General features: G+C 50.4%; 1 protein-coding gene across 4 annotated transcripts in view; it reads left to right on the top strand.

Annotated features, from left to right (window-relative positions):
• Txnrd2 (thioredoxin reductase 2) overlaps window positions 1–21,621 on the top strand; it is a 52,719-nt gene that overhangs the window by 20,174 nt on the left and 10,924 nt on the right. For 2 of the 4 annotated variants that reach the window (XM_050123034.1, XM_050123035.1), the window contains exons 9-11: window positions 7,699–7,718; window positions 8,433–8,524; window positions 10,323–10,497. In XM_050123034.1, coding sequence (XP_049978991.1) covers window positions 7,699–7,718; window positions 8,433–8,524; window positions 10,323–10,497 — 287 coding nt within the window. Of the gene's footprint in view, window positions 1–7,698; window positions 7,719–8,432; window positions 8,525–10,322; window positions 10,498–11,401; window positions 12,184–12,645; window positions 12,885–21,621 lie in introns of those variants that run through there. The other 2 variants (XM_050123037.1, XM_050123036.1) reach the window with 2 other exon arrangements.

Genomic DNA, 21,621 nt, shown 5'->3' with positions numbered 1-21,621 from the left:
TTTTTTAAAAAGAAAAACCCATGAACCTTTAACAAGACAAACAAAGCTTTTTAAAACCAGAATTAACCATTAAACATTTAGGTACAGTAAACATCTTTTGACCTTTTATATACCTTTTATGACCTTTTATATACCTTTTGTAATTTTTAGTTTTGACCCTCTTTCATCTTTATTTTATTGGTTAAGCCAGACATTTTTAGACAACCCCCTTTTATTATTATTATTATTATTATTATTATTATTATTATTATTATTATTATTATTATTATTTTAAAAATTAGGGACTGGGGAGATTGCTCATCAGTTGAAGAACTGGCTGGTCTTCCAGTGAACCTGTGTTTGGTTGCCAGTACCCACATGGCAGCTCACACCTGTCTATAACTCCAGTTCTAGGGCTTCTGACACCCTCACACAGATGTACATGCACAAAAAATAATAATAAATTCTAAAAATATTTATTTTATGTCTATGAGTGTTTTGTCTGCATGTATATATGTATAGCATATACATGCCTAGTACCCATGAAAGTTAGAATAGGGCATCAGATCCCATAGAATTGGAGTTATAGTTATAGCCACCCTATGAGTGCCAGAGTCAAAAACATCAAGTACTTTAAGCCACCGAGCCCTCTTTCCAGCTCCTGCCTTTTGTCTTCTGCTTTTTTCAAACATTTATGCATTTCTGTAGGTTTTTGAGACAGTCTCACCTTGTAGTCCTGCTGGTCTGGAGCTCATCCTACAGCCCAGGGTGACCTCAAACTTGTGAGTTTACTGCCTCAGCTGGCCAGGTGTGCAGTGCCACTGCCCCATCTCTCAAGTCTTCGCCCTTTTTTTATCTTTTGCGGTGCTGGAGCTCAAATGCAAGCCCTTACACATACTAGCCAAATGATCAATTCCCTACCACTGATCAATTCCCACCCAAGGTTTTAATTTCTATGTCAGAACAATTATCATTTTCTTTTATGCCATAATTATTTCTAGGTGTGGGGGATCTGGACTTTCCCAGGGCTTTGCACCCAGAGCACTGCCCTGCTGAGCTCCAGCCCTGTCTGCTGGTCTAGCCTTGACTGTCTGCTAGAGTGAGCACATTCGGATTCCATGGATGTCTTTTCATGGATTTACGGCCTCTCTATTCAGAGTGTCTGTGTGGGGATCAACCTGTGGACCTTGGCCTTGTATTTGGTTGGGTCCCCTACCCTGATCTCTTCCTTATCTTCCAGCTGGTTCAAATATCAGAGATGTCCCATGTCCTATACCATAAAGATTCTTTGTAACTTATAGATGTACAAATAATTTCTTTCTCTTTTAGATGTAACCTAGACTTCTCTTTGCTCAATGACTTTTAAGAAAAAGGGCCTGCCCCACCCCACCTTGGTCTTTGGTTTGCTTTGGTTTTTAGCCACCTCTGACTGGGTGGTTTTTTATGTTTTGGGCTTAGTTGCCCTTGTCTGTGGAGCTGGGCTGCTGTGGTGCTCACTGGCTTACCTGTGGCCCCTGCTGCCTGTCTGTAAGCAGTGCTGCTGCTGGGCATTGCCACTAAGCCTGCTTCACTCCCTCTCTGTTTTCCTGCACCCTGACTTCGTTGGGTGGTTCTTCCTCTCCTATCTTCCCATGATGCTCTTTGTGCCGGACCCAACATGAGCAGCACTGGAGCTGCAGTGGCCCTGGACGCCAGCCCTACTCTCCATCTCTAGTCTAGTCTGAGGCTCTTTTCTGGACTCTCTCTAAAGGTCATAATTCTCTGAGTTCTGGTCGGCTCCGTTTCTGGTAAGCCGACCCAATGCTGTGCACCCTCCAAGCCCAACCCCGCTAGTCCAGAAGTGGGACCTCTCCCCTGCGGCTGTGTGCAGGGCCGGGGGGGGGGGGGGGGGGGGAGGAAGGGCGCCGCTTCGCAAACCCCTTTTTCCGGGGATGGGGGGGGGGGGGGGGGGGGCGGCCCGCGGGGGGGGGGGGGGGGGGGGGGGGGGGGGGGGGGGGGAGCTGGCTCAGCTGAAAAGATATGGCCCTCAGATAGTTTAGTCAGGAACAAAACGGCAGTATTTATTTTCTCCAGAAAAAAAACATTTAGCGTTTTTTTTTTTTTTAAAGCTCCTTCGTGTAGATGGAATCTAGGTATGTTATTGTTTAAGAAAAAAAGTGTTTGTGGTGCATCAGTCACCCGTTTAGTTCTGAACATGATTTATGTGAGGAAATGGTTTTTTTTTTTTAAAAAAAAAATTAAGCTGGAGATATATCCCTGTACGATGCTTCTGTGAAAATGCGGCTTTGTCCAGGCTGTTAATGCAAGTTGTAACAGTGCGGCAGGGGAGGCAGTGTTTACATGTTACATTCCTCTGCGCAGTCAAAATAAGCCTGGAGGGTCTACAGTAGCATTTCTGTATTTTATCAGCTTGGGCTGGGGCAGAGGGGGAGGCCCTGCTCACACTTGGAGGGGCTGTTTCTGCTAGATTTATTTGCCTTATAAATATTCCCTGTGTTTATTTTAACTCCCCTTTAAAATGGAGCTGAAATTAATATGGATCCCAGGGCTGTCCCTATGGCCCCAGGGTGCCTCCCGGAGCCGGGTGACACTTTGACATGGCTCATCCAGGAGGCCAGGTCAGCAACCAAAGGGTACATGGCACCTCTGGGCCCGGGCCTGGGCCTGGGCCTGCAGTGGGCACTGTCTGCTGGCTGGCATTTGTTGAGGAAGGATCCCAGAACCATGGTAGGATCAGCAGGATTTCAGAGCTTTCCTTCCTCTACCTGGGCACAGGCAGCAGCCAGGACTCATTTTCTAGTGTGTGTATGTGGGGTGTGGTGACGAACGCCTGCTAGTCACCCGTGAGGTGCTTGAGCTTAGCATGGTAACTAGAGCTGTCTGGGCTTCCAGGATTACCTCCCACTGCCTTTGCCCCTGGGCATCAATGGAGGAACCTCTTTCCTCCTTGGATGACATCTGAGTCTCAGAGAGCCCAGGGCTGGCCAGATGGCAGAGATGAGGTGCTTATGTCTGAGCCCTGTCCATAGAAGATATGGTTAAGTGACACCCTTTACCCAGCAGCTGGATGCTAGCCAGGCGAGGTCACACCTGTCAGCTGTAGTAGATGGAGCACCTGGCTAGAACCCAGGGTCTTAGCAACTTCATAGAAAGAACCCCTGAGCTTGCAAATGTTGTCTTAGAGTTGGGCAGTATGAGGCCCAGGGTTAGACAGCATGTTGGCACCTACCCACTCTTGGCCACCCAACTACCAGTGTATGTTGGGCCTGGTTGCCTTTTACGTTGCTCTTTGCCAAAATCTAGGACAAGCTGGAGAAGGGATGAGGTAGGGAGGGAGACCAGAGTGCAGGGCTCCTTTGGGAAAAGTAGGGAGTGAGATAGGGGCCACTGAGGGCAGGCATCCACTGCCATTGAGGAAGGTGGCTGATGCCCTGTGGAAAAACTGTCCCACTGACACAGCAAGGCCCTGACAGTGAAGGATGTGGGTGAGAAAAGTGAGCTTGCTCCTTAACCCTGCTTTAGGGATGTGGGAGTTGGCACTGGGATTCACTTACAGATCACAGGCAGCTTGAACCGGGTGTGGTAGGGACAAGGGAGTGGCAAGAGCTGTCCCTGCCTCTAACCCTGCAGCTCAGACTGTCTCCCTGTACCCTCATATCTCCAGAAAACCTCTGTGCCCCACAGAGTCTCAGGCCTGACCCCTCCCCCCCCAGCTGACCTGGCCCAGCATTTCTGACCTCTCTTTTCTGGATACCCAAACCATGAAGCAGGGTCCTCCCACAGGCACTCTCTTCCACATCCCCTTGCCCCCAGCAGGCTGATCAGTGGGTGCTGTTGCTAGGCTCACTGTTTCTGGTTCCTGAGCTGGCACACCCAGGATGGTGAGGAGGCCGCAGTGAGTGAGGAGCTGGCTCCACAGCTTCTCCCACACTGGGCTTGAGCCCCAGGAGCTGTATCCAGGTAACAATTACAACCTGCTTGTTCCTGCTCTCCCTTCGCACTGTGTCTCCAGGGGCAATCTCTCCCTCTGCTATTAGTCCCATTCAAACCATCCTAGCTACACACTAACCACACTAGCCCTGGAAATGGTGGTGACTGAGGCCAGCCCATGGCAATCTACTCCCATGTACCCGTGCCAGCCTGAGGTTCTCTGTCTCTGGGCACTGTAGAGCTGAGAGTGTTTTGCATTATGAGATAGGGTCTCTAGTGCAGACTAGTCTGGAGCCTGCTGTGCAACTGAAGCCAGTCTCAGTGTCATGACAACCCCACCTCCCTTTGCTGAGTGCTGTGACTACAAGCGTGGGGCGGCATACTGGACAAGAGAATTTTTATACTGGCTGATTTAATGCCGCCATCCGAGTTGGTCTGACCCTCACTAAATTGGGAAGCTGCCCAAGGTACTATGACCATTTTTCTCCCGTTCTAAGCGCAGGAGTTAGAAAGGTACATTTTATCTTAGAAGAGCCACTTAGTTAGAGCCATGGCTGCATAATATTCTCATTTTCTGCCCAGCTTCTGACTCTGTTTCATGTGGTGCTCTGGTGAGGCAGAAGGGAGAGTAGCTGTCAGCTTGGGGCTTGATTCTCAGCTTTTCTGCTTGTTTGCCTGTGTGGGGCTAGGACCTTGGGTAGCTCCCACTACTCAGGACTTGGTCCAGGGGTAGACCCCAGAGGTTTGGGTGATACTGGCAGGTCCAGGCAAATCTGGAGCCAGCTCCACTAGGATGGAGGATTTGTGGTGTCTCCTCTCTGGAGCTGCTTTCCTGGAGAGTCTGTGGCTCTATAGTGTTGACTGGCACTTCCTGGACTGGCAGTACTACCAAGGAACCAGGTGCTCCTATGAGACTGTCACTTGTGTGAGTGTGCCTCCTGGAGAGAGGATTAGGGTCCTGCGGGCTGAGAGGCAGACTGAGCACCCTGTAAGCCTAGCTTCACAGGTCTGTGTTAATGCCCTTGTTTCTGCTTCCTCCTCCCTTTCAGTTCTGACAAGCAAGCCACCCTGTGATTAAACTAATCTCATGCATCCATGGAGAATGTTGGCACATTAAAAGGCACAGACACACACACACACACACACACACAGACACACAGACACACACACACACACACGTGGCGGGGGGGGGGGGAGAAATTAGGTTCAAGGCTACCAGGGTATAAGATGGTGACTTCTGGTTGAGCAGACAAAGATCTGACCCCAGGGTCTTTAAATACAGTGTTAACTCGTGAGCTTCCAAACCTTCCTCCAGCCTGCCAGCACCAGCACCAGCACTGCCATCCCTTGCGGTTGGCTGCAGCTGCACTGGTCACTGCGCCTTGCAGCTGGTCCTGGGTGAGTGTGGCCAGTAGAAGTCAATCTACAGCTTCCACCTCTGGGAACTGACTCAGGATCTGGAAGCTTCATTTTGTCTCTGCTTTTGTTCCAGTCTTCTCCTCCCCACTTTCTGTTTTCAAGGGTCCAGGCTGGCTTCAAACTCCTTTGTGGCTCAAGTTGACCTTCCTACCTCCACTTCCAAAGTGCTGGGATTACAGGCAGGCATGGCCATTCCTAGAAAGAACGTCAGTCCTCTGACTTCTTTTGTTCATCTTTGAAAGAATAAATGTTCCCATTAATTGGTCAGTTAGAGGAAGAGGTGGAGTGAAAACCAACGCTACTATCACCAGGACTCATAAAACAAGTGGCCCAAGGTCACTGTCCATTCAAGCAAGATGTGAGCTTTTGTGGAGATTTCGTGTGTGTGCACTCAAAGCTCCCCCACCCCCAGGAATGTGCCTGCCTGTGGGTGTCTGCCTTCCCTTGTGTGCTTTGGAGTTGGCAATTTGGAGGTGGTGGCCTGAGGGCTGGGGGCACCTGGGAGATGGCTCTCCACCTTCTGTGGTGGGGCCACCTCAGGAGGTCCACAGTGCTCGTGGGCTCTGCTAGAGCAGATGGCGATCCCTGGCTGCCCGCCCACCCATCTCCCACACCCAGCCTGCTTTGTGGGAGGTGGGGAGGCACACGTGGACTGCAGAAACAGAAGAATCAGATTCTGGAGACTGTTTGCTTCGTACTCAGCAATGTGGTAGGAGGGCCTAGAAATGGGGGTTGGGGTTCCAGCTGTCCTGGGGAGAGTCTGAAGGGAGCTTGAGATAAGTAGAGAGGCCCAGTCACCAACAGAAGGACTGTACTGGTGCTGCCCCTCTAGGCTGGGTCTCCACAGCTTGTTGGAAGGTGGGGGCTGGGTCTAGCATGCTCTTCAAGGAGCTGAGAACAAAGTTACTGCTTGTTAGACGCTCAGACCTTCACCTTCCATCCTACAGGTGAGGCAGGGTGATTGAAGCAGCTTAATTCCGTTTGCTTCTTAAGTAACTCAGACTTCCATATCTTAAATGGCTCAGACCCCTCACTATATACATCAAATCCAAAAAGTGTTAGGTTTTATATTTTGGAAAATGTCTCTACCGGAAACACGTTGCACCTGTGTGGGCATTTGCAGGCAGACAGATGCACACTTGCATCCTGTGTATGTTTCTTTGGCATGGCCAATTCATTGGGGGACCGGGAAAGTGCCTCTGTTCTGCTGTCCTGCTTGGGATCTCAGGATCCCCTGTCCATGTTCATCACATGCTGAGTGGGCTTGTATGACCAGCTGGGGCCACCTTGTACTCAGCCAGTCAGTGTAGTTCTGTCCCCAGCTCCTGTGCAGAAGCAGCATGCCAGATGGTTCCCGCAGGGCACCTGCACAAGTATTCTGAGGGATCCGCCGCTTTTCGAAATGGAATTATATCATTAGTACTTGCCAGGATTAGTACTGACATCAGGCTTATCCATCCTTACATCACCTGCTCTTGTTCAAAGACTGAAGGGGTGATCTGACGAGCCCACCCACATGCAGCCGCCCTGGCTGGGAATCCTTGTTTCCTCAGCCCTTTTGCATGAGTGTGCCTGTGTGTTTTGCATGGGTGTGCATGTGAGAGGATATGGACAGGTGTGTGTGACCACTTGTCTATACTAGTATGTTCACAGTGTGTATGTGCGTGCAAAGGACTTTCCATGTTTGTTTGTCCCTATATGTGCATGTATGTGGAGTGTGGACCTGGCCACAAGAGAAGATTAAAATGACTGTTTTCAGTGAGTTACAGTGTCTTGTTCTGACTCTGCGGTGTGTGTGTGTGAGGGGGGCGGGGGCGGGAGAGAGGGAGACAGAGGGGAGAGAGGGGAATGCCAGGGGGTCTTGGGCCCATTTGTAGTAGGATTGGACAGACAGATCTGGGCTCTACTCATGGGGAGCTGCTTCCTATAAGCCTCTTTCCCCATTCTGGCCCTCTTAATGTCCTACCAGGTCATTCCTGCTTCCATCCTGGCTCAAGAGGCAAGACTCATCTGTGGGCAGAAGGAAAGCCTTGTGCTTCTGAGGGCCATCTCTCAACATGTCCACCAGTGCCTGGTGCTGCCTATGCTTTTCACAGGCCAGGTGTCATTTGTCACTGGCCGTGCAACCTTCACCACCAGGCAATTTGCTGGTTCAATAGCACTGTTTGCTGTGTTGTATTTCATAGCTATAGCTTTTAGGAAGCGGGTTCTATACCTTGACATCACCTGTTGGAACAGTCAGCCTCAACTGTCATTGCTTATGAGTAACTAGCAAGAAGGCTACAGGGCCCGTCTTCGTCCCAGCCTTGCATCAACAGCGTGTAGCCTTGCTGGGACTCACTTTGTGCTCTTTGCTGTTTTCCTCCACAGGTTGGTGGTCGGAGCCAGTTGTATCCTTTGCAGAAGTGCAGATGGCCATCCTTAGGAATGATGCTCCACCCCTTTACTATCCTCCCTCCCAGGAGATACTTTGTTTTCTTGCATGGGGACTCAACTGAACCTGTTAGGGTTGGGGGTCTGGGCCCAGGGAACTGTTTGGGGCTGACCTTTGAAGGCTGCTGCTTCCTGAACCTCACACTAAGCTTGCTGAGACAGCTGGAGAAGGCTGCAAGGCGGTCGCAATGGCTGTGATGAGCATCTCCCTTGAGAGCAGCCCTGCTGACCTCATCCCTGCAGGAGAAGCAGTCAGACCAGGAAGGGTCAAGAGGGGAACCCTAAGGGACTCAGGGTCAGGACAGGATCTAGAAGGAAGATGAAAGCCCCAGGGCTGAGCCTAGGAGCACAGGCCACGAGCAGTGCTCTGCAACTCTGCTCCAAGGTTCTTCTCCCCTGAAGGTTGAGACTTAACACCAGAGCCGGATGGAAGCCCTGTGGAGGCATAAACTTGTTTGACCTGTGGGTGCTGTTGGGAGAGCTTGCAGCTGGGACTGGCAGCTCTATGGACTTGAGACCCAGGGCCCTGAGGATCTCCGATGCTTTCAGCAGAGTCTCCTCCAGTGCTGAGCAGGAACAGGGGCCTGGGCAGTGGGAGCATGGTTCAGGCTCTGTTGCCCCTCTGCTCCCTAACTCACAATCAGTTAGTGTTCCTTAGCTTGCTGCTGAAGACGTAGCCCTAGAATGTGCCGGCTTCCTCACAGGCATTGGACTGGATACCACGGTCATGATGCGCAGCATCCCCCTTCGCGGCTTTGACCAGGTAGTGCCCAGGAGCCCCTGCTCTCACCTGGCCTCGGCTTCTCCCATGAAGCCACATTCTTTTTTTTTGGCTACCTTACACTGCCCCAAGCAGCTGCAGGTGTGTCCTAGGGGAGAGGCCTGAATCTTCAGAAACGGTTCTCAAAAACGAGGTGGCCTAGTATGAGCCTGTACTCCTGCCACTTGAGAGGCTGAGGTGGGAGAATCATCTGAGTCCAAGAGTGGAGGCCAGCCTAGGTAGTATTTCAAGTCCTATCCTCCAAAATAAGTCACCCATTAAAATCTAAGTTTGAGTTTGTCATTGAGATGCCAAATAGTCTATGTCCTGTACTGTAGTAGGAGGCCACTTGTTTGTTCCTGGCTGCTCAGTCTCCCTAAATAACCACTCAGAAACTGTACTAATTAATCCACTGCTTGGCCAATCACTATATCATATTCCTAGCAAGCTCTTACATATTAAATTAACCCATTTCTATTATTTTATATTTTACCACAAGGCTCGTGGCCTACCAGCTGGCAGCTCGCATCTTTCCCCTCTGGTGGCTACATGGTGTCTCTTGACTCCGCCTTCTTTCTCCCAGCATCCAGTTTAGTTTTCCCTGCCTAGCTCTATTCTACCCAATCACAGGCCGAGGCAGTTTCTTTACTCATTAACCAATAAAAGCAACACATATACAGAAGGACTTCCCACACCACTCTACCAAAGATTATCCAGTCCTTGATCATGCTAAACTCTGATGAGAGAAGCCTGGCAAAGACAGCTGAGTATGTAATACACTGGGTCCATGGTCTCATGACCCCTGCTTCCATCACCCTACCCTACAAACACCTTTCCATCCCCTGCAGCTGTGTGCCACTACAGCCGAGGGCATGCATACCAAGCCCCTCTACAGGGAACAACATCTGGGGAGCCTAAGAGTTTCCTGCTGCCGGGGGACATGTTGGCAGTAGACAGGCTGCAGATGTATAAGAAAGGGGCCTGCAGGGAAGAGGGCTGGAGTCTCAGGCCAGGTGGCAGTAGGCGCACTGGGCACTGAGCAGGCCCTTAGTTCCCGTTAGAGACTTGCATGTCTGAGTCCTCCAGGCATCTGGTGGCATGTAGAGTGTTAAGCAGCTAATGGGTCAGTTCCTTTGTTTGTGACAAATTGAGATTTGATCCCTGATGTAAAGGGCTCCTCATACATGTGATCCAGCATGAACCCCCTCACTCAGGCAGATAGCACAGGTTTTAAATGGTGGCTGTTTATGACCTCCAGGCAGCTGTGTCTAGTCTCTGCTGTTGGCCTGGCTTAACTGCAGAGCTATATATGGACTGGCCAGGCCACAGTGAGGCCTGGTGACACATGGGGCCCTGAGGGCTAGGAGCTGATTGCAGCACCTTCACCACCCCCAATCCGGGCCTACACTGCTGTTCTTGCATTTCCTGGGACTCTTCTGTCAGCTCCCTCAGCTTCCTGATGGCAGTGAGGGGATGTTGGTGACTCCCAGTGGAGACCGGGTGGGGAGTGGTAGGCCAGCTACTTGAACTGGGACTGAGAGAGGAGGCTGAAACTAAATATGCCCTGACCAGTCTCAGGTCTGGGAAGTGGGAGCCAGGAGGTACTTGGCTTTCCAACTTGGCCTCCAGAATCGTAGAACAATGGGACCCAGGGGTGGGGGTAGTGATACCCCATCTTCTCTGGGCAGACCCCTGTTTTGGCCCTGCCGAGCATTTGAGAGCAAGGTGGAAGGCTAGGGTTCTCTCAGTGCCTGCTGCCAATAGTGACCTGGTCCTCATGGTGTCTTCTTGTGCTTTGCAGCAAATGTCATCTTTGGTCACAGAGCACATGGAATCTCATGGTACCCGATTCCTGAAAGGCTGCATCCCCTCCGTCATCAAAAAACTCCCAACTGGCCAACTGCAGGTCACCTGGAAGGACCACGCCTCTGGCAAGGAGGACACAGGCACCTTTGATACTGTCCTGTGGGCCATAGGTAAGGATGCTCTCTAGCTCAGGGGAACCAGCAGAACCGAATTCCCTTGGAAGAGGCGTCTTCACCTTCCTGTCCTCCCTCCTGGTGCTCTACTCTGCTCACTCCTAAGCAGGTTGGCCACTGCCTGGTACACCTTGCAGGCCACTGTGGAAGCAGTGGACACAGTACCTACACCTGGCTGTCCCAGACACACTATGCCTTTCTTTCTTTCCCCATTGCCATGTGCTATTCTGGAAAGCAAACCAAAGAAGAGGGTTGGTGGTGTCACCAGGCATAATCCTTCAGGATAGGTGTGTGAGGCCTTCCACAACCCTTCATGGATTGTTTCTAAGGCTTCAGCATAAACCCTAGAGATTTCATAGAGGGCTTAAATTTTGATAGATCTATCTTGAATGAATTCTATGTTTTCTTCATAGCATTATAATTTCAAGCTGGTTTTTTGTTTGCTCACTTTGAGGCAATATCTCATATAGCCCAGGATAACCTCAAGCTCCATTGTAGCCAAGGATGAGCTGGAACTCAGCTTCCTGTCCCTGTGACCCAAGTACTGGGATTGTAGGCTTGCACCATCATGCTGGATTTACACCAGTTGTTTTTTCTCATAAAAATGATACATAGAGAGCTGCGGAGCTAGGGAGGCAGAAGCAGGTGGACCCCTAGGACTTGCTGCATAAGCAGCCTAGCCTGTTCCGTGAACTCCAGCCATGCCTCAATGAAACAAGGAGTTCAGCCCCTGAGGAAAGACACCTGAGGTTACCATCTGGCCTTCACACATATGCACACATATGTGTGCATACCGGCATACACATGTGTTTTCACAGGAACACACGGTGACATATTTTTAGGTTTTAAAAGTGGCAGTCATACGTATAACATGAAGTGTTCTATTTTATTTGGTACCCAGCTCTGAGGCAGCGAGAGCATTCACACTACTGTGCAGCCATCACCACATCTGTTTGCAGAGCACTGTCCCACTCCGAAGCCCCTGGTTTACTGCATGTCAGCTTCCTCCTGCCCTGGCACCCACCACTCCACTTTCTAACCTAGTTTGATGACTCCAGGAACTCATAAATGGACTCTTACAGCATTGACCTTTTTGTTTCTGGCCTGAGTCACTTATCATAATGTCCTCAAGGTTTATCCATGTGCTAGCATATGTCATAATTTCCTTCCTCTTTAAGGTTGAACAATTTTGTTTATCCATCCGTCTGTTGATGGACATGCAGGCTGCTTTCACCTTTTGATTATTGTCAGTACTATTGCAGTGAACACAAATGTTCACAAGCTAGCTGTGTTGATAGAGGCCAGAGGATGTGGTTCATTAACAGAGGCTTGCCTAGCATGTCCCAGGCCTGGGTTCCATCCCAGCAGGTGTGCTTTGACTGTCACTATGTAGCCTTGCTCTTGTCCTTCTGCTTGCCATGGATGGTGGGTCCAGCTTTTCATGGGGATGAAGGCCTAGCAGGCGAGGCTGTACATACTTAGCTGTTGCTGACTTTGCTAGATAGATGCCAGGGGAATGCCTACAGGGTCAGGGTCTATGTGGTAAGGGTTGAGGAGGCTCAGCCAGCGGCCAATGGCAAGAATAGAGATCCAAGGGCTGGAGAGATGGCTCAGAGGTTAAGAGCATTGCCTGCTCTTCCAAAGGTCCTGAGTTCAATTCCCGGCAACCACATGGTGGCTCACAACCATCTGTAGTGAGGTCTGGTGCCCTCTTCTGGCCTGCAGACATACACACAGGCAGAATATTGTATACATAACAAATAAATAAACATTTAAAAAAAAAAAAAAGAATAGAGATCCAAGATGCTGTTCCTATCACAGGCATGCTGGGAGAGCAGCATACTGGCCATGGTGAATGGGGTTCTTATGGAGCACCATGGGTCTTTATTGGTGAGGTAACATATGCACACCACATCCCCATGTGAACAGCCTGCCCACCTCAGTGCAAATACTTTCTAGTTTGGGCTTCTAGTTTTCCTGACTTCCTTATGAATTTACACATTGACATAGGGGAAACCTGGATCAACAGAAACTTACCTTAGAGCTTTGTCCCAGATTATCTGGGTCTCTGGAGTCTGTCTAATGTGAGCTAGGACTCAGAAACCAGATCACCCTGGAAACTTCTTTTTGCTCCATCTCAATAAGACAGGTGGTCTCCAGGTGTGCGAGAATGGACTTTCTAAGGAACAGGGCTGCATCGCAGAGCAATGTTTCTGGAAATAAACTTTCTCCTGAGTTGTTCAGAGGACATGGTCTGGTTCAGATTACACAGAAGAGGATGCGAATGTGGACCTGAGTGCGCCCCAGCACGAATACAGTATCACCCTAGTCAAAGCTGACGAAGAGTGTGCTCTTGGTCACATTGTTAAAAATTAACTTTTAAATAAATTCATTGTGAACAGTACAAAAGATTAGGTGATGGGCCGGGTGGTGGTGGCACACGCCTTTAATCCCAGCACTACGGAAGCAGAGGTAGGAGGTAGGAGGTAGGAGGATCTCTGTGAGTTTAAGGCCAGCCTGGTCTTCAGAGCTATTCCAGGATAGCCGGGGGCTGTTATACAGAGAAACCCTGTGTCAAAAACCAAAAACAAAACAACAACAACAAAAACAGAACAGAACAAAAAAAGATTAGGTGACATCTTAGATCCCAAAGTGTCTGGTTTATCTTAAACTTGTAACTGGCAAGGAGACAGCCCCCCCCCCATCTCTTTTCCTCACCTTGGGCACATGGAACCCTGTCTTACCTTTGTTTGTTGTTTTGCTTGTTTGATTTGTTCTTTGTGATAGGGCCTCCTACATAGGACAGACTGATTAGAACTCACAGTGTAGCCCAGACTAGCCTCACACTTGCAGTCCTGGGCCACCACAGTGCATCACCATGCCCAGCCCTTGTCTTGTCACTCGACCATGTGGCCAGGTGCTGTAGGGTCTGTGCCTTTGCAAAGTCTGGCTCCCCTGGTTCCAGGGGGTCTTCATCAGGCAGAGCCTCTGTCCTTTTCTTGCTGGGAGTCTGTTCTACTTTTTTCTATTTTCAAAAAGAGTATCCCCCAGACATGCTGCGGGAGTGATTGATGCTGGGGGTGGAAGCTTTTCGAAGTCCTTGGCCTCTGACCCTGCTTCCCCAGGGCTGTGGCAGTGGCGGCAGCGGTTTCTGGCACGCCTTCTGGGTGGTGGGGCTGGCGCTCGGGCATGTGCTGACTTCACCACCCCCATCTGAGCCAGGTTTTGTAAACATTCAGCAGCCACTTCCCACTTAAACAACTGGGACTGTTTTCTGAAGTTTGCACTGGTAAGCCTTTAACAAAGCCTTATTTCTGCTTGCTATAAGATGATGACTCTGAGAGGTTAAAATAAAATGCACAGCTGCATAGCTGGTACCTCAGACATCCCTGTGGATCATGCTTTGCATCTCAGCAAGCTGGACTTTGAGGGACATTTAAGAAAAGGGATGGATGCTCTTCTGGGCCCCCATGACACCTATGGCCAGGAGAGGCCCCGCACCCTATACCCAAGGGGGCCAGTGTTCTGTAGGCAGTGAGATTGTGAGACTGCAGCCACGGCAAAGTGGGGCTGCCCTCTGGAAGCCAGGAGGGGCAGTCAGCTTTTTCCTCCACACAGCCTTGATCTCCAGTGGTGGATTAAACATATTAGCAGTTAAAGCAGTTAATTGCTGTGCAGGGGCCCCTCATTGTTTGTCTCTGAATCACCCGCCCACACCAGGTGTCTCAGATAATAGACTGGGAACCTCAGCGAGGAGGATTTCCTGTCTGCAGATGTGCCGATTACAGCGCTGAGTGAAGACAGTCAGCCTGCAGTCCAGGCAGGCGGGATCTGCTCTGCCTAGCCAGGAGTTAACCAGTTGTGGCCTGAATCGGTGCTGTCACGGGAGCTGGCCCAGGCCAGTCCCCACAGATGCCTTCTCTGAGGCCTGGCCGTACTTCAGCTGAGCTGAGACTTGGTTTTAAGGAAGGCATGTGGAGCCTCTGGAGAGCAGCCTTGGGAAACTGAGTGGAGACTGACCTTTGCTCTTGGCTGCCAGAACACAGCCAGGCAGTTCTCTGCTCCTGCCCAGGAAAGACAAGGCTGTGGCACATTCATTTCTGGGTCACAGTACTCCTTCCCAGCATGTGGAACAGGGGCTTTGCTGCGCCTACATAGTCCTACATAGTCCGATTAAGAGCTGGGGACGACAGTGCCTGAGGAACCTGCCTAGAGAGGAAGAGTGGCAGGTAAGGCCTGGGAGAGGAACTCGCCTGGTTTTCACCCCGACCACTAAGCCATTTCTTCCTGCTCAGGCTTCATCTTAGACAACCTAGTATCTTGTCTTCATTGTCATCATCTGTGTGAGTCAAATCTAGGTCTGGACCTCTGAAACGGTGTGAGAGTAGCCAGTCAGTCCTGGCTTTTAGGCACTGGGGCTAGACTTCCCAGCTTCCGTCTGGCTCCATGTGGAGGTCATCCACCCAGCATGGGCACCTGGCCCACGTCCAGGGAGGCAGGGCACAGGGAAGCTGTGTGGGAACACCCAATCTTGGGACCCAACCCAGCCCAGGATGCGCTATGTAATCTGGCTCTCCATTCCCACCCAGGACTACCTGTTTATGTATGCAAATGAAATGCCCGTATGACCGACACTGTCACGCGAGCCCTCCCCAGTACTGAGTGCCATGCAGCAGGGACAGGGGTAGGAGAATAAACAGAATCAGCTCCACACGGGTGGAATGTCCTGAGCTCAACAAATGAGAAGGCCAGCTTTGGGCTGCCTTTGAGAGGTGGCTTGGTCCCCGGCACTGGGTGCTGAGCTAAGACTCTGAAAAGGAGCAGAGCGTGGATACACTAGCTGAGGGTCTCCCTACTGTGTGTCTTGCAGGTGACAGAGTGTTCCTGGGGCCCTCAGCTGTAGGTGGGCCCAAGCTATGAGTCAGGGCCATAATAAAAAAAAAAAAAAAAAAAAAAAGAGAAGGCTGAGGAGAGGAAAGGGAAGAGGTTTGGGTTTAGCAGGAGACAGATGTACCATGCTGGAGGTCCTAGGTTCAATCCTCAGAACTAAGTAAATGATTTAACAATGAAGGGAGCTGGCCTGGTGGCTCTCACCTGTAAACCCTGCACTCTGAGGAAGAGGGATTGCCATGATTCCAAGGGGAACATGGGTTATATAGGGAGTTTGGAGCCTGCCTGAGCTACAGAATAAGACTACCCCCCAATTCCTCACTCCAAAAAAGACTAAAAGGCTAGGGATGTAACTCAGTTGGTAGAGTGTTTGCCTGTCAATCACATAGCCCTTGATTGAATTAGCCTCACAGAAACTGGGCATAAACAGTTGCACCTGTAATCCCAGCACTGGAAGGCAGACTGGAGGATCAATTCAAGGTCACCCTCTGCGGCACGTGAGTTGGAGACTAGCGTGCTTTGAAACCCTGAACACAGATAATAAGGCGAAGAGCGATTTAAAAACAAAACAGCCTAAATGGAACAGGCAAGCAATAGGCCAGGCTCAGGACATTTGAGTAGCACTGGGGGCTTCATGGGACCGTTGCCTAGGCTCTCCACACAGGCTTTTGTGGACCTCAGACTGTCTCAAGGCCACAGCATGCATTTCTCTGTCCAACTCTGTGCCACCTGGTGTGGCTATAGCAGTTTGGATCACGGCCCCTCATCCACCCTCCCTGTTCCTGCTGGCACTTAAATCTCACCTCATTTCACGGATTGCCCTTCCCTGGTGGGAACATGTGCTGTAGGCAGGGATGAAATTGGAGGGCATGCTCGTTTAACTAGCATGGATCATAGAGGCACAGGGTGCTGCTTGTGGCCTTCCACCTACATAGCCCTGTATCCAGCAGAGTAGGTGGTAATGACTGATGGCTGCCTTGTCATTCACTTGGCCTGCTGCCCTCTCTAGCCACTAATTGGGGAAGGGTCAACTCTCCAGGAGGGTGTGTGTGTTTGGCATGTGTGTTGGGGCATGGTGTGGAGGTGACAGCCAGAGGTCCTCAGCACACATGCTCTGGGCCTATGCCAGAGGAGCGGAAGAGCACATCTGAACATGGTTTGCATGCTTTCATCGTAGGAGAGATGACAGAGCACAAGTATCGGGCACATGTGAAGCTCGTGTAAGGCAAGAGAGGCGACAGGCAGAGTCAGGGATCAGCAGTTTGCGAAAGAAATGCTTTAGTAAACAGGAGGCAGGAAACAGTTTTACTAGTCTTCAGAGAAGTGCAAATTAACACAACAGGAGAGGTGCTGCACCAAGGCCAGAGTGTTAAAACAAAAACAACAACAACACAAACAAAACAAAACTACTTGTCACAAGCCAGGAAGCCCTGTCCTCTAGTCCAGCTTCCCTTCCTCTGAGGATCAGCAGACACGTGGCACAGAATGCTCCAGGCCTCCCTCCTGCTGGAGTCTAGGCAGTAGAGCCCCAGGAGCCTCGAATGTCTCCCCGTGCAGGAGCATGTTGCCACCGCTGCACTTGTTCCAGAGCTGAGGCTGTGGGATGACACCACAGAAATTGAACTAACTGGCTCTAGGCGCAGCAGGTTCTGGAGAGGCGCTGAGCACAGTGCACCAGGACAAACGTGGCCACCCTCCAGCGTAGCCTGAACACTTTTGTGTTTGCTGAGGACATTGCTCGGCATATTGACTCGTACCTTGCTTCTCACTATGAGTGAGTGTGTCACTGACCATGGATTGCCTAGAGCCACCTGTTTAGGAGGATGACCCCTGGGCTGCCACCTCACACCTGTTTTCTACTTTCCCTGGGTTCGAGACCTGAGCTCAGGAAGTCCTACAGCTCTGATGGTGCCAGGAGGGGGATTGGACCCAGCTCTCATCCCATGGGAGAGAGCAGAGCTTGAGGGAGTTGTGAGGCTGTGTCTGAGGTCATGCCTCTCCCCCCCCCCCACCCCCCCCGCTTCTCCCTGTGGTCTGTACCCTGGCTGCAGGGTTTGTCTCCGTTTCAGAGAATGATCCCGCAATAGAGGATGTCTGTCTGGGGAAAGACAGCCTCTCCGGCCTCTGGGGCCACATCATGCTGATAACTGCTTTCTAGGTCTCTGTGTAGCCATGGCTACCTGTCTTGGTCCTTCCCGCCTTCCTCTCCTATCCCTTTCAGAGCAGTAACAAACCACTTGCCACACACTAGCCAAGTTCTTTGCCACACTGTTTGCTCCTCCTCTATCCAACCAGCGGGGCATTTGTTCCTTACACTGCAGACTTGGCTCACATGCTCCTGTACTTCCCAAATGTATATATACAACATGTCCTAGGAAATCTTGGCTTTGCAATAGACCATGACGGGTACTTAGTTCCTCTGCTGCCTTCTCTCCTGGTACTACTTTCAAATGTATGCATTGTGATTCTGAACAAGCCTTCCTGGGAGATTATCCCAGTGCTAAAAAAAACTCCTATGGCATAGTGGCTTCAAGACTATTGTCATGCTGCAGCAATACACATGGAAATAAGCCTGTTTAGAAGCACAGACCTGCTGTGCTGCAGTTGTCTGTAGCACTCAGTGTAGTGAGTGCTGTATGCTGTAGTAGCATAGCAACAAAAGGCTCTGCGTGTAGACCACACAGGTCTACCTGGAAGGTAGGCTAGAGCCTCTAGGTTTGCATAAGAATACTTTATCTTCACACAATGTCAAACTACTCAGTGACACATTTATCAGGATGTATCTCTGTCTTTAGCATCTTTTTATTGTATCTTTATTTCCATAAGGACCTTGGTATAGGACTTCCTTGCATCTGCATGATCAGTAGTTACCATAGTTACCACAAGGGAACACAAAGAAATGCTCTTGGCCTCACAGGATCAGGTAGGCATACATGTGGGAGAGATCATGAACATGGTGTGTCCTGAATAGAGCAGGCTGCCAGTTTTTCCCTTGGCCACTCCAGTTCCAGCACAACAGTTACCAGGAGGCAGTGAGTACAGCAAGCTGGACTCAGCAGCTGGAGAAGACCCCCAAGGATTGAGCCATGGGCCCCTAACCTACAGAGCCTTTGCCTCCTCTCATGTGCTCCAGCCCTACCCATAGGGCCCAGCTCCTTCCTCTGATGTGGCCTCCTGCTGCCCGAGTCTAGGCTGATCCTCATGGTGCCCGCCTGCCCACTCCTGGTTCCTGTGGCTACATAGTGCCAAGAGGCTGGAGCCAGGACCAAGCCAACTGTAGCAGCCAGGCTTAGCTGAGTCTCAGTGTTTTGACTTCCTCATCCACCATAACAGCTGGAGACTTAAAGCTTCATCTGCCAGATGTTTAGGTGGGCGCCACCCACTTCCTGGACATTGCACACTAAAGTCTAGTTTGTCCCAGATACCAAGAACTGTGGGAACTATGTCTTTGATGCCAGATCACCTCTGTCACTGGGGAATTGTCTGGAGCTCCTGAGCAGCATAAGCATCCTGGCTCTGGGGGACATCCACCCACTCAGGGACCACCGTCATCTGGATTCAAGGCAAGGAGGACCTCCCCTGACAGCTGAGCCATGATAAATCTCATATGCTACCCTCCCTGGAGGCCCAAAACTGTATGGAATGTGAGGGGACAGACACACTGACACCAAGAGACAATCCTGTCCCATCCCTGCTCTTGGCTGTGCACCCAAAACTAAAGCTGGTGGTGAGCATGGTGCAGCTCACACTGTCTGAAAGCCCGTCACCTCTCTCTCAGCTCTGCACAGTTTGCTGGACAGCTACAGGGGATGTGCCAAAGGGGGCAAGCTGAGGCCTGTGGTCCGGGGACTACTAGTCTGCGTATTTAGCATCATCACTGGCTGCCTGGTGGGGGTCACAGGCCTATTTTGAGAATCTGGGCAGAACGTGAATTTGCTTACTCTCACTGTTGGCTCCAGTCAGCATGCTCCTTAGATAGCTGCTGGCTATCCTGGTGAGACACAGGTCCTTGTCTGTCCATGTAAATCGTCTGTTGGTGGGAGGTGACTCTCGGAGCCTGTCTGGAGGAGGCATCCAGGGTGGGCAGAGAGGAGCAAACACTTCACAGGAGTCCCAGGCATCTGGGGAAGTGGAAGAGTGCCCACCCAGTAAAGAACCATGTGAAGAAGTGCCAGCCAGTTAGCTCATATGTGGCCCACATGGACCAGGAGATACTCCACAATCTACATAGATAGGCCAGAGCCACTTCCCTGAGGTCACCCTGACCAGTGGTGTCTTCCCCTTGAGATATGCCGCCTTTCTGCACAGCACAACCTGCAGGACTCTGGTCATGCTTGAATGCTTCCTTGTAGCTCAGTGGAGCCTGGGTCCCTGGGTAGGAAGTGTCAGAGAGCCCAGGCTAAAACCAGAGCCACTCAGGGCTCTTTGTGCTTCAAATACTTTTTTTATGGTCAAGAACTTCATGTTTTAGAAAAGAGAAGAAACCATGACTTTCTAGTATACATTTGACATTTCAGCCAAGTGTTGGTAGTGCATGCCTTTAATCCCAGCAGACGCAGGGATCTCTGTGAGTTCAAGGCCAGTCTGGTCTACAGAGCTAGTTTCAGGACAGGCTCCAAAGATACATAGAGAAACCCTGTCTTGAAAGTGAGTTTGATATTTCAGGGTATTCACAGTCAATCTTGGATGGCACACAGATATCTTTGTAACTTCCACGTTAAGGTAGAATCCACACCATGGAAACATGAGCTTCTCTGTCTCTTCAGAATCGTTGGCCTGTGCAACTGTAGGTTCCCACAGCTCTGGAGTCACTGAGGGTAGATATGTTTTTATTAGTACCGTTAATGAAACCTTGTGCATGTGGGGTAAGTGTTCTGCTGCTGTTTGTCTGTTGCTGCTGTTTTTGAGACAGTCTTCTGTAGCCCAGGATGGCCCCAAACATTCTGCATAGCCAAGGATGTCCTTGACTTCTGGTCCCCTTCCTCCATATCCCCATCCCTGTGCTGGGATTATAAGCATGGGTAAACATTTGATTTATGATGCTAGAATTGAACCCAGGACTTCATACTTGTTCCTACAGGCAGTCTGCTAATTGAGCAAAAATACCCAACCCAAAATATTTGGTTGTTGCACTGTACTGAGCACATAACACTGTTTTTCTTGTTCCCCTAGTGGCAGCATAGCCTCACCTACCAGTGACATTGAGTTAGATCTCAGGAGTCATCTAGAGACGGGCCAAGTGCACAGAGGACGGGGCAGGCTGTGCGTGAACTCTGCTGTGTTCTGTATGAATACGGCATCAGGTTTGGGAAAGGGTCCTGGAAGGGTCCCCTGAGGATGTTGAGAGGGCCGCCATGGTCCTGTCATCTGCTCTCTTATAGTCTTCATTCTCTTACAGGATCATTTGTTTAAATTTGTTTGTGGTTTTTAGAAATTTTCCTGTGTTAATATCTCTTTTGAATGTATAAACTTTGTATAAGCATCAAAAAAACTCAGAAAAGCAAAGTGTCAAAGGATGTGTTTAGACAAGTATTTTCATCTCTGTTACACTGTTGTCTTCTTGTTCTTTTGTTTGTTTTACCTGAGACAGGATCTGCAGTGAGCTCTGGCTGGCCTGGAACCCTTTCTGCAGCCTTGGCTGGCTTGGAGCTTTCAGTGATCCTCCTGTCTCATCTGCCTGAGTACTGTGGTGGCACACGTGTGTCACCGCATCCGCTCTCTCTCCTTTCTATAGACACTGCTCTTAGTCTTTTCATTGATTTCTTTGGCGCGCGTGTATGGCTGCACACATATGTGAATGCACCCCGTCTTTACAAGGGGGACACTAACTCTGCACTGGAGACTTTTATATCTGTCCTGTCTTTAAGGCCCCTCAGGTGGCGTCAGGAGTTCCTCTTGTCATCGGCATCAGGGCTGCTTGTGCTGAAATTCAAACACATACGTCAAGTGTGGTGGTTGGTCTCCTGTGAAACCTGTGCCTCATCTTGTCTGGGTCCCTTTTATAGATGGGACCCAGACAAGATAGATAGAACATTGAAGTTCACAAGAAAAAGACTGGTCTTTCTGCACAGAAAGACTGGTGAGCAGGCAGCACCTTGGGAAGAAGCTGTCCTGCCAGCTCTCCAGAGAAGAAAGGGGCCAGGGAGTACTTTAAGAAATCCTTGAAGGGGGCAAGAAGGTTAAGGTGATCAGGACCTGGCACTGAGGAGGTCAGAGGCTGTGGCCAGGGAA

Source organism: Alexandromys fortis, unplaced genomic scaffold (assembly GCF_014885135.2).
Source record: "Alexandromys fortis isolate MF-2015 unplaced genomic scaffold, M_Fortis_MF-2015_v1.1 scaffold_219, whole genome shotgun sequence".
In the NCBI taxonomy this organism is placed as follows: Eukaryota; Metazoa; Chordata; class Mammalia; order Rodentia; family Cricetidae; genus Alexandromys; species Alexandromys fortis.
This window is presented reverse-complemented; position numbering and strand designations above follow the sequence as displayed.